The sequence below is a fragment of the Eptesicus fuscus genome, chromosome 1 (assembly GCF_027574615.1).
Source record: "Eptesicus fuscus isolate TK198812 chromosome 1, DD_ASM_mEF_20220401, whole genome shotgun sequence".
Classification (NCBI taxonomy): Eukaryota; Metazoa; Chordata; class Mammalia; order Chiroptera; family Vespertilionidae; genus Eptesicus; species Eptesicus fuscus.
The window spans coordinates 90,416,212-90,428,557 of NC_072473.1; the positions used below are offsets into that span (position 1 = coordinate 90,416,212).

The 12,346-nt window shown below is 40.8% G+C and overlaps 1 protein-coding gene across 4 annotated transcripts in view; it reads left to right on the forward strand.

Annotated features, from left to right (window-relative positions):
* The window catches only part of LONRF3 (LON peptidase N-terminal domain and ring finger 3), a 36,247-nt gene extending 24,153 nt beyond the window's left edge, over window positions 1–12,094 (forward strand). For 3 of the 4 annotated variants that reach the window (XM_028133109.2, XM_008156831.3, XM_054725207.1), the window contains 6 exons: window positions 1,852–1,966; window positions 4,397–4,518; window positions 6,610–6,768; window positions 7,438–7,600; window positions 8,610–8,759; window positions 11,467–12,094. In XM_028133109.2, coding sequence (XP_027988910.2) covers window positions 1,852–1,966; window positions 4,397–4,518; window positions 6,610–6,768; window positions 7,438–7,600; window positions 8,610–8,759; window positions 11,467–11,622 — 865 coding nt within the window. In that variant the 3' untranslated portion in view covers window positions 11,623–12,094. The remainder of the gene's footprint in view (window positions 1–1,851; window positions 1,967–4,396; window positions 4,519–6,609; window positions 6,769–7,437; window positions 7,601–8,609; window positions 8,760–11,466) is intronic. The other variant, XM_054725245.1, reaches the window with a different exon arrangement.
* The last annotated feature ends 252 nt before the right edge of the window (window positions 12,095–12,346 follow it).

Below are 12,346 nucleotides of genomic sequence, written 5' to 3' on the forward strand. Positions count from 1 at the left end.
GATTGTGGAAATGTTTTCATAGGCATGTACAGATGTTACAACTTATCAGACTGTACACTTTAGTGTGTGCAATTCATTGCATGTCAATTATACCTCAGTAAAGCTGTTTAAAGAAAAAGCTCCCCAGGTGATTCTCCTGCACAGAAATGATTGAGAATCACTGTTCTAATAGAAAGAGCACACAACTGAAAGTGGAAGTTGGAGAGCCTTTCATCTGCCAAACAGTTGGCTCTGTACATGTAGATAAGCGACTGAATCCCTCCTAGATCTGTTTCATTCTGGTTTTTGGGTTTAATTTTTTTCCCTCAAGTACTTGAAAAATAGTGGTTATACTATATTGAAACCCAGGGTTAGAGATTTTGTTCATTAAAAATATGTGTCATTATTAAATGCACAATGAAATGTTACTTGAGCACTTCTGCATAATTGTTAGAAAAGAAGATATTATATAGATAAAATTTGCCTTAATTTATTTTTTCTTCACATAGGGTTTAACTTTTTAGTGCGTTTGATCTTTTTTAGTGCTGAATTTGCTTATGCTAGTGATAGATTTTTTTAAATTGCAGTAATTGGTATCTAACTTAAGAGAAACATGTTCTGTTCTACTTGAATAATCAGTAATTGTTTTAGGGTTGGTAGGTTGTTGATATTATTTTCTGACCAGGTAGCTGATGCACTTCCCAGCCATGGCCACACGAGGAGGCTGTGCAGCTGGCCGCCTCTTTCTCTCTACTGACATACTTGTAAGGTCAAAATAGTCTGGTCAGGATCTTTCTGTTCTTTTTGTCCTCTTGGTGAGTGGGAGCCCCACTTATGAACCATCATTTTTAGCTGCCCCAGCCCAGTGGTTCTACTGCAGGTGAGCCTTTCTTTAAGCAAAGTAAATTCATGAATCTCTCAATGTACAAAATAGCTTTTAAAAAGACCACCAGCCCTGGCTGGTGGGCTTAGTTGGTTGAGCATCATCCCATGCACCCAGAGGTCGCTGCGTTTGATTCTGGTCAGGGCACATGCCCAGGTTTCGGGCTTGACTGATCCCCAGTAGGGGCCGTGCAGAAGGCAACCGATAGTGGTTCTCCATCATCAATGTTCCTCTCTCCCTCTCCCTTCCTCTCTCTAAAATAAAAAAAAAAACATATTTGAAATTTCCTTTTAAAAAAGGGCCCCCCAAAACAATTAAAATAGGACTTAATTGAAGTGTATGTGCATGCATATGTATATATGTATATATGCATGTATCTATCAGTAAGCACATTAACAATAATACTCTACCACCCCTAGGAAAATGGTTAATCCATATAAAAAGGCAGTTATATGTTTGTTACAGGTGCAATTTCAAAATTCTTCAGGGAATAGACATTGCTTAGGTGAAAAATAGAATCAAGGTTAGCAAAGAAGCCAAGTCGTTTTTCCATTGTAATGTGATATGAAGTACTTAAATGGGTTAACATATTAATGTGTGTTTATCTCTCTGTGTGTTTACATACACTCAGATGAATAGGTTGGCTAAATGTTTTAGAATAGAATCTATGCAGACACTCTGGGTATTTATCTCTAGACAGTGAAAAAAATATGAATGCCCCAGAAGAGATTGGCTAGAACTAATGTTACAAAATGATCTATGTCCTAAACTTTAGTGAATGCATTATTTTACAATTCAGCTCAGAAATAAAAACCAAATGCCTTTTTGAAGTTCAAAAACAGCATGGATTTAAAAACAAAAACAAAACACACCTCACCGCAACATACAGAATTTTCCAAATAATACTATAAAAGCTTAACATTCAGTAGCCCTGTCTTTTTTATTTTGTCTGATTGCAGTTTTCTTCCATTTTGATTTCTAAATTTCAGATTATTCTATGAGCCAGTCACAACACCGTGTGGACATACATTTTGTTTGAAATGTCTTGAGAGATGCCTAGACCACAATGCGAAATGTCCACTGTGCAAAGATGGTCTTTCACAGGTAAAATATTATTTATTTTTGGTCGGATTGGCATTGGGTATTTAAGAGAGTGTCCTATTGGATCCCAAGCCACTGCACTGTGTTGGGGCAAAATACTCCCTTAGACCATCTATCTCTTTCTCCTGTCTTATAGTTACTCCTCCCCTCTCCACTATGTCCTTCAGAAAAATGAGGCAACGTCTAGCTTTTTATGAACTGTTGGTAATGAAATAAGTTCGTGTTGGAAACAAAAGTATTAATTTGATGATAAACCTGGATCCTGGTTCTAATCCCATCATGGCACCCAATTCACTGTAATGTTGTGTGAATTTTATGTTCTCTCTGGGCTTGGACTTAGATGAGCCCTGATGTCCCTTTATTGTCAACATTTATACTGTGTGTGCTTTTAAAATTCTTTATTGTTGAAACTTTTACATATCTCTCCTTTTTTCCCCCCATTGACCTCTCCCCGCCTGCTCTTGCCCCTCATATACTCTGGTTTGAAGAGATCACTCCTAAGGCTGCAGAAACCTCACGGACCTTCAATACGGTCCTTGTTCTGCCCCTCAGAAGCCACTCTATTTATTAGCAGATGCTTGGCTACTTGAAAAACTCTGAAGCTTCTAGGTCCTCTAAAATGAATCACACAAATTGCCACCTTATTTTTCAAGTCGGCCTGATGGGATTTTCTTTAGCAAAAGAACATCCAGGAGTCCATCTTGTTTTCCCTCCCTCAGGGACTTGTATGCCACATTTTACAATCAGCATTAATGTTGCTTGACCCCTGTCATCCCTGAGGAGAGGGTGGAGACACAAGACTACCTCTAGGTGAACGCAGGTCCAGAGAAGTCACATGTTGAGCTTTTCCAACACCCCAACTTTTAAATGAAGGGAATAGAGTGAAATAATCACACGGGACAACGTTGAGGGCATGATTGGGTTGGGGGAAGGGTCAGCATCATCCTTGCCTAGGTAAAGGGGTGAGATTTGCTGGCCTGATTGTATGTGAGAAGCCCATGGTCCTTATACTTAAATAATATGTTTGTGTTACGGTAACACTGCAACACTCAGATAAACAGAAAAAAGAAAAGCCTACCATTATGCTCTTCACCTGGAGAAAACTATTGTTAACGGTTTAGTATATGCCTTTCCTGGTTTTTGTTTGAGCATCAGCAGTCACCTCCTTCTTGGTTTGACTACCTTCTGAGTCATTGCTTTTCCCCAAGATCAGGACTTGGCAAAGCAGGTGGTTCTCCTGCACAGTGGCAGTGGCTGATAAGGCATCCTGGAGGCAGATGCTATGGGGTCCCAGACTTAGGGGCTAGAAGATATTATCATCTATCACTTTGTTTTCACAAGGGTCACACTTACACCATTCCCAGAGAGATAAATATTTTATTCCAATCATATTCAGTGCAGAATAGACAAACATAGCCCATACTGGGAAAGGAGAAATTGTCTGAAGGTAGCAATTTTATACTCAGGAACTCCCACTGCTGGGCATGTGTGGGTAGCTTCCATAGTGAGCAATTCTTGGCAGATGTTTTATTGCCAGCTCCAAACAGTTTAATGCCCTGTACTTACAGATGCCTGGATTTGCATGTGATAGGGGTGTTTGGGAGGAGAGTAATAGTGACAATTGAGCCTGAGTTCAGTTCTGAAATCATGGTTTATAACATAACTTCAGTGATAACTAGATGGTATATTTTTTAAAAATCACCAGTATTTAGTTGTGTGTTTTTTTAAGATAGAGAACAAAAAAATATTTAGGCTTAAAATATCCAGAAGCCAAGCATTGGGATGGGGTGGGGGTGGGGCAGGGCAGGAAAGGATCAATGATTAAAAATTACTTTTTAGTTCTCTGAACCTTTTGACCATAGACATTCAGCATGTCTCAGATGGAGACTGTTTCTGTGAGCTTTCAAACACAATAATCAGAAAATGGAAAGGGAAAGATTTCTCCCCTCTTTTGATAAGAACATGATCTCGATTTCAGTGTTTTGAGAAAGCAGTGAGATTTTTAAAACATAAATGCAGGTCTTTTTCCCTTGTTAGAATATTTTTTTCTAATTATAAGACTAATCAATTTCACTGAATTTATTTGGATGATATTGGTTAATAAAATTATATAGGTTTCAGGTGTACAATTCTATATCATCTGTATATTGTATTGTGGGTTCACCACCCAAAGTCAAGTCTCCTTCCATCACCATTTATCCCCCCTTTACCCTTTTCTACTTCCCCCACCCTTGCTTCCCCTCTGGTAATCACCATACTGTTGACTGTTCTAACACCCAGAGAATACATACATTATGATAGTATGAGCTGCTAATGTGTGGGCCCAAATTACTCCAATATGTGAGTAATTTGACTGTTCTACTGATTGCATAAGAAGTGCTTTGTGTTTTTCTGATGACTGCATAATATCTAATTGCCTCCTTCCTCATATAGTGCTTGGCATCAAGAAAGTACAGCAAAAACGTCATAATGGAAGAGCTAATAGCCAAATTCCTTCCAGAAGAACTCAGTGAACGAAAGAGGCTTTATGAAGAGGAAATGGAAGAACTTTCTAAGTATGTATATGCATGTTTCTATTTTCAGTTTTACTCATATCAGCTCATAGAGCTGAATGCACATTTCATCCTAACTCCTCATTCAGTGATACCATGTCAGTAGCTTGAAGTTGGCCATGGTGAGAGTATTTGCACCATGGAAATTGGCAAATGCTATAAACCAGGGATTCCCCCACCCCCAGAAAGTCAGTTGTTCAACATTTACCAGTACACTGGTGAAGAAGCATAAGCCAAACCACTGCCAGGTCAGATCTTGGCACTAGTAACTGGGTGCCACTGGCAGGAGTCAGTTGAAGTAGCTTAAGTGTCCAGAAGACTGTTTTCAAATAAGGAGGTGTTATGAGGTTAACAACTTTGGTGTCAGCCAGACCTGGGCTTATGACCCAGTTTTGCCACAAAGTGAATGTACTTCATGACTCTAGGCAAGTCACTTCACCTCTCTGGGCCTTAGTTTCCTTCTCTGTAGTTTGGGGATGATAGTAGTTCTTACTTCATGGACTTGTTATGAAGATCAAATCAATTAGTGGCTAGTAAATACTTAATAAATGGTGATAGTAAGAGTGTTGTGTCCTCTGCCATGTACAGGTGATGAGAGGTGAAAGGTAGGGATGGAAATGCAAGTAGGGCTCCAGGTTCTCTGCCTGGCTGGAAGAACAGCTCACTTAGCGGACAAAGCAGGAGGCAATCACCAATTTCTGCCTCTCATACTGCTGTCCTCCTGTCTCAACCCCAATGGAATCCTCACAGTATTCTGGGGGTGAGGTTCCAGGTGGCAAAAACTGTTCTGGTTTTATGCCTGCCCTGTAGAGAACCATTTCTATACTGCCACCAACTTGTCTGAATGTCCCTCTCACTTTGAACAAGATGTTTTCCTGGGAAGCTAGAAATTAAATCCTTTTTTCCCCTCATTGACTTATATTACATCTACTCAGGGCATCTTTATCTTTATTTCTGATTCCTAAGTTTGTCTTGAATCTCTCGAATATTATTTAATGTCTTATTAACAAAAACTGGAATATATTATAGAGAAATATATTACATTTCTATTTAAAGGCATCCTAAACTTAATCCTTTTGAGATTTGGGCAAATGGTCTTAAACCTATTGATAGGTTCAGCTGTTCCTATATTGGATTTATTAGACAAATAAGAGAACAGGGTCTAGGAGGAGCCGGCCCAGTTTGTGGTACCCCCTCAGGCTTTGTGTCTGAACCTTCATGGCACTTGTTAAGGGCAAACTCCTGGGTCCTGATTCCATAGCTGGTGCACAAGGGTCTCTGGGGGCGTTGCAGCCTGCTAGTCTGGATATAAGGGCCCTCAGTGATCCTGCTGCACAGGTGTATTTGAGCATCACTAGGCTAAATTACTCCCACCTCCCATTGCTCCCTCCTCCTCCCAGCTGGACCTGCCATGCAGACTTCTAGGGGCTTTGCAAATTTGAGGTGCTCATGGTGACTCTGTAGAGAATGTCCCACCCTTGCTCTGGAGATCTGGGCCCACTTATACCACCAGTACCCTTCCCTATACTGCCAGCAAGACACCTGGAGAGATTGTTGAGTGGACAGCATGAAAGAAGAAAAAAATATGAAGTATAACTGTCACCTACCATGTTAGTATACTAGATAGAGAACTTTAGGCAAATTAGATTGTGCAGAATGTCCATTTTTACCTCAGCCCTTAGGCTAACCCCATCATGGGACTCAGTCCACAGCATCAGTTGCATTTCAGTATTTTTTATCAGCCATAAAAACTTGATGTTTCCGCCCAACCAGCATGGCTCAGTGGTTGAGTGCTGACCTATGAACCAGGAGGTCACAGTTCAATTTCCAGTCAGGGCACATGTCTGGGTTGTGGGCTCGATCCCCAGTGGGGGTTGTGTAGGAGGCAGCTGATCATTGATGTTTCTATCTTTCTCTCCCTCTTTCTTCCTCTCTGAAATCAATAAAAATATATATTTTAAAACAACAACAACAACAACAAACACTTGATGTTTCCTTACTTTCCTGTGGAGGAACCACATGGTGACATGTGACCAGCCTTTCTGTGTTGTGCTCCATTGCATTGAGAATCATGTCATTTACTCTTCCTTACAGCTTAAATAAGAATGTGCCTATTTTCGTGTGTACTATGGCCTATCCCACCGTTCCTTGTCCCCTACACATATTTGAGCCTTGCTACCGTCTGATGATTCGTAGATGCATTGAGACAGGCACAAGACAGTTCGGCATGTGCCTTGGAGATCCTGTCAAGGGGTAAGTGAGGAGCTATGTGAGTCAAGGAAGGTGGGTGGAGGAAGTTTTTGGTTTTCCTTAGGGCTTTCCCAGGAGGTTGGGAGGTACAGCTCAGGAGACTTAGCCAGGTCATGACCATAGGCATTTGTAAGGATCAGGGTTCCTCTAGCTCCTAGTTTAGTATGTGAGAGGCTGCCTATTTAAAGGAACCTCAGGATAACTCTTTTGTTAAGTGGGTGGCATAAACTATAAAACTTATTTTGAGGGTGGGCTCTGGAGTCAAATTGCCTGAGTTCATGTTTTGGCTTCAGCCTTGGAACAAGTTTGACTTTGGGCAAGTTACTTAACCTTTTTTGTGACTCAGTTTTCTTATCTATAAAATGGGTATAATTAGAATGCCTACATCATTGGGTTTGTTGGAATGATTTGTGAGTTAATAATGCACACAAAGCACCGAGCATAGTATCATAGCACATAGAATGTACTCAATAAATACCAGCAGTTATATTAATACATGAAGATTTTTTTTTCACACAGGCACTGCCTGTTGTATAGCTGTGGCTATAGATCCTGGGACAGGTGAATAGGCAGAAGTCCCTTGAGGCACAGCATAGTGTAGAAATGGCTTGGTGAGGCCAGGGAAACAACTCATGAAGATTTCCGTTTCTTGACTTTATTTCCAATAAACAGGTTTGCAGAATATGGCTGCATCCTAGAGATCAGAAATGTTCAATTCTTTGCCGATGGCCGCTCAGTGATTGACAGTGTAGGCAAGAGGCGCTTCAGGGTCCTTTGTCAGGGCCAGCGAGATGGCTACAACACAGCCGATATTGAATATATTGAAGACCAAAAGGTAAGGGTGGCTAGTGCCAAGAATCCCAAAGCCAGGTTATTCCTGTGGTTTGGCAGATGGAGATGGTTGCAAAAAGATCCCTTAGCATCTTTGGGGGCCTTGGGATTTCTCATCAAATTGGTGCCGCAACATTGAATGCTGCCAATTGTCATTGGGTTGTAGAGTGGCAGTGAGAACACTCCCCCCTGTCCTGGCTCTCCCTGCTTAGTTGCTGAGTTATATTCATGGATAAGAAATGTCAAGCCAGACCAACCCTTGGGCCCATTCAGCCAAGAGTTAGGTCTCTGCCAGGGGTACCAAAGGATAGATCTGGAGCAGGGTCTACACATGTGTGTTGCTTTATCGATTTATTTATATTTTAAAATGTTTTCTTTTGAGATAATTATAGAGATTCACACATGCATTTGTATTTCAAAATGGGCAACCTGGCTAAGAGCTCTTCCCAATAATACATCATCTCTAAGGCAGGAAGATGACATGTCCAGTTAATTCTTTGTTTTCTGGACTAATGGGCAGAAGAGGAGATGAACCTGTGTTCATTTATACTTACAGTCAGTACGTAGGACACTATTAATAAGTATTTGATCAATGAAAAAATATATTCAACTTGGAAGATAAAGTGAGACACAGGCACATTCGTGTTTCTCTTACCAGTAAGAAATGAGAAAGCAGATGTAAAAAATGAAAAGGATAGAGGCATAAGCCAGCATAACCTAGTTTAAGATCAAGCTTCCACTCAGGCCAGTTTGCATTTCTGGTTTTCTATATGTGTTGCTGTTTCAGCCAGTTTGCCCAGCCAAATCTTTCTCCTTCCTCCACCCTCAGCAGTATTTACACAGTCCATCATCTGGCTGAGGAGCCTTTCACATTCCACACAAGAGAAAGCTGGGTGGGTGAGCCTTCCCATAGGGGGACAGGATGGATGCTCAAAAAGACTCAGGTACCAATAGTGGCTCTAGGAGTGATGGAGAAGGTACAGAATGTTTCACTTCCACTTTGATACTTTCAGGTTCTAGGAGAGGATTGTGCTGAACTCATGGGATTACATAACTGTGTCTATGAACAAGCATCATCATGGTTTCATTCGCTCAAAAATTCTCTTAGGAATCGGATAATCAATCACTTTGGTCCAATGCCAGACAAAGTTGCGGATCCTCAGGTATATAAAGTGTCTCTTTGTAATCAGTTGCCCCCAGCAGATGAGAGAGCCTAGGGTTTGTGATTAGATGGATGTGTGGTCATCTAGCAAATCAAATGCAGGGAGCAAGATGGATCTAATCTGGTATTGTGTGGCTGGGCATTAGGCATCAGGGGTAAGACCAAAAGGACCCCAGGTCAGAATTCCAGGAACTAAAGAACAGCAGTAAGAATGTGGATCCAAGATAGGTTTTGACAGATAAGTCAGGTGAGAGATGAGAGCACAGACACCATCAACAGGAGAACCTCGAGTGGGAGTCCAGATTCACACCATGGTAATGTGTTCAGGTGACAAGATTCACATAAAGGCCAGCTTAAGAGAAGGGTATCCTGGAAGCTGAGATCAAAGGCTGCCACTTCCAGGGAGCTTCATAACTGTCTTCCCCCCCCCCCCCGCCCACCACCACCCACATTGTTTCAGGAGCTAGGAAATAGGGCCAGCTATCCTAGCCAAATATTTCCCCACAATCACCTTCCCCACATTCTGAGCTGGCTCTCCTATATCATCACCTCCTCCAGAACTTTCTGGATTCTTTGCTTACACACATTCCTGACTCTCTCACAATAATAAAATAGAATATGTGTATTCTGATGTCCCTGCCAAAAGACTAGTCCTACTTACCTCTCTAGCTGTGTGAGCTTGGGTAAGTCCCTTCCCCTTTCTCCACTTTTCTCCCATCTTTGAACTGAAGCAGATAGATGAAGAGATCTCTAAATTCTTTCTTTCTCTTGCATTCTGAGGCTTTAAAAAACCAGCCTGTTCCTACTGGGCTGAAATGTCTTGCTCTCTCCAGACCACAAAGGTGGCTCCCTTTCCCCATGAAAATACATCATGAATATTGAAGGGAGAAAGGCCAATTAGTGCTTCCCAATAAATAACCCAGCTCCTCGCTCTGGGATACTGTGACTCAGGACTACAGCAGAGCTCTGAGCAAGCTCATGATAGAACTTAATGTTCCCTTTCACCTTCTGGATAGCATTTTCCCCGGGTCAGGCAGAAGATAGCGATCAGCAATGATAACAGCATCTTCTACCAGAAAAAAAACAAAAACATGCTACAGAGTGATTCATAAAGGCTCAGGAACAGAAAGCTGAAACTTGAGGTTTCATTTCCTTTTTTATTGGGACTGTTATTGTGTTGCTCTGGCAGCCGCAGCATTAGCAAACAAACAAACAAAAAGTCAAAATTACATCCAGTTTGATCCAGTCAGTGCGGCAGCTCCAGTGGTACCATTAATAAAAATGTCCTAAGTTTTGGGGGAAGGCTTCTTAGAAACAGACACAGATATTAACATCAACTTAAATATCTTCGTTAATTATCCTGGGAAAGAAAGTTCAGAATATGTCCATCTAATATTCAAAACTGATAATAGGAGGGAGAGTATATTACAGACTGCAGTGAGGGAAAAAAATGAATCCAAATGAATCTGGAGACACAGAGAAGCCAAGAGGGCAGTGAGGTTTGGGGCATAATTAAGTGAACCAATTTGGAGGCAGATAATCCCACATGTAGGTAATTTGACCAGAATGTGGTTCACTACAGTCCTAAAACCAGCCTTCAGAAAATTGGGGGCAGAAAGCTCATTTCGGGTTTAGTAGGAGATAAGTCACCAATGTCTAAAATGCATGCCTGGGCAGCTGCTGACAAACAGAATTTTAGTGAAGGGTTTGTGTGGGATGGGAAAGGTCTTTAGTGAAAGGATACATTTCACTAAATGTATCCTGGGCACAGGATACATTTCTTATGGGAATGCGTTTTATTTTTATTATTATTTGTATTATCTTTGTTGTTGAAAGTATTACAGATGTCCCCTTTTTGGAATTTTTGTGAAGTGGGATTGTTTGGCTTTGGGGCTATGCATCATAGGCTTAGTTTCAGGAGAGAAGCTAATTGTAACTGTGGCCCTATATAGTGACATAGCATATATGGACTATAGTGCCTTCAGCCAGAAGCAGAGAAATGAAGTGAGTTAAGAGACACGCAAAGCCTAAGGGGTCATGGAAATTGAAGGCCCACAAGTTGCATGCATCAGTATGAAGGATCTTAAATAGAATCTTAGAAGTGGAAGAGACTGAGTAGTGGATATTCCAGCTTGTCAAATCACACTGGCTAGGAAGTATAGTGAATCTGTTAGGATACTGATTTGCTTCCTTTAACAACTACCAAAAAATAACTAGCTTAAACAAGATAGCAGGCATATATGTCCAGGAGGCCTAGGGCAGCTCTGTTCTATGAGATCACTCCATCCTTACAGGTTTCATCCTCACAAAGCTCTACCATCCTTTGACTGTTGCCCTCGTCCTCCTGATCACCATGTCCATGTTCTAGCTAGGGGAAAAGGAGAGAAGAGGAAGGTGGAGGCCATGTGCCCCCTTCCTAGGGCATGCATGACCCAGAAGTCACACATATCACTTCCCTTTACATCTAATTTGCCAGAAATTTGTCTGATGGCCTCACCTAGCTGCAAGGGAGGATGAAAAATGTTGTCTTTTTCTGGGTGGCTATGTACCCAGCTAAGATAAGGGGAAATGGATACAGGGCAATTATCAGTCTCTGCTACACACAGAAGCAGTTTCACCTGGGATATTTACCTTGCTACTTTGAAAACCTGCACACTGATGTCAATTCCACAGGAATAAGGTGAAATCATTTTGTTTCTCTGTTGCAGATTAACCCAAATGGTCCAGCCTGGTGCTGGTGGATATTAGCAGTTCTGCCACTGGAAAGCCGTGCTCAGCTTCCGTTCCTAGCAATGAGGTCCTTGAAGGATAGACTGAATGGCATTCGGCGCATCCTCGCCTTTATAGCACGAAACCAAAACTAGTGAGAGTGGATTGATGAAGAGGAATTTTCATCCTCTCTACTGCCTAGAGGAGTCATCTTGTAAATATATCTAATTGCAATAATATCTTAACTGAAGGAAGTATCAAATAGAGGCATTACCCTGCTGTTGATTACAGAGAGAAATTCAGTTGAAAGACCAAAGAATGTGACTTGTTAGAAACTTTCTGTGTTAAGATATTTCTTGACACGCTGCACAACTATACCCACAGCAGAGGTGTTCAAGAGCCCAGAAAAAAAATGCTTTTGACATAAAATTTTCTGAAAGTTTTAAAGTGGTTTTGCTTTAATTCTCTTTCATCAGTGAATGACTGTGTGATTGAAATGTGAAGCAAAGATACTAATAATGTTGCTGCATTATTTCACTGACTTGAGGTCTTATTCCAAATAGTTCAGGTTTTATAAAGCATTGTATAAAATAATATTTATACTCCTTTCTGTTTTAATAATTTATTTTTTGCACTACTGTATCCTTTTTTCTACATGTATGTTTGAAACTATTTAAGTGTACATTACTGAATTCACTTGCTTTATTTATTGATATAGTTAACCATGTAACTAGAAGGAAGTAACAATACTAGAAATGTGCCATTTTTGCTTTAACCATTTTTTACTAGGTTTGATCCCAGTTCTTGAACCATTTTTGTATCTATCCAATTGGATACTTAAAATAACAGTATAAAATACTTAAGGGATTTGCCATAGAT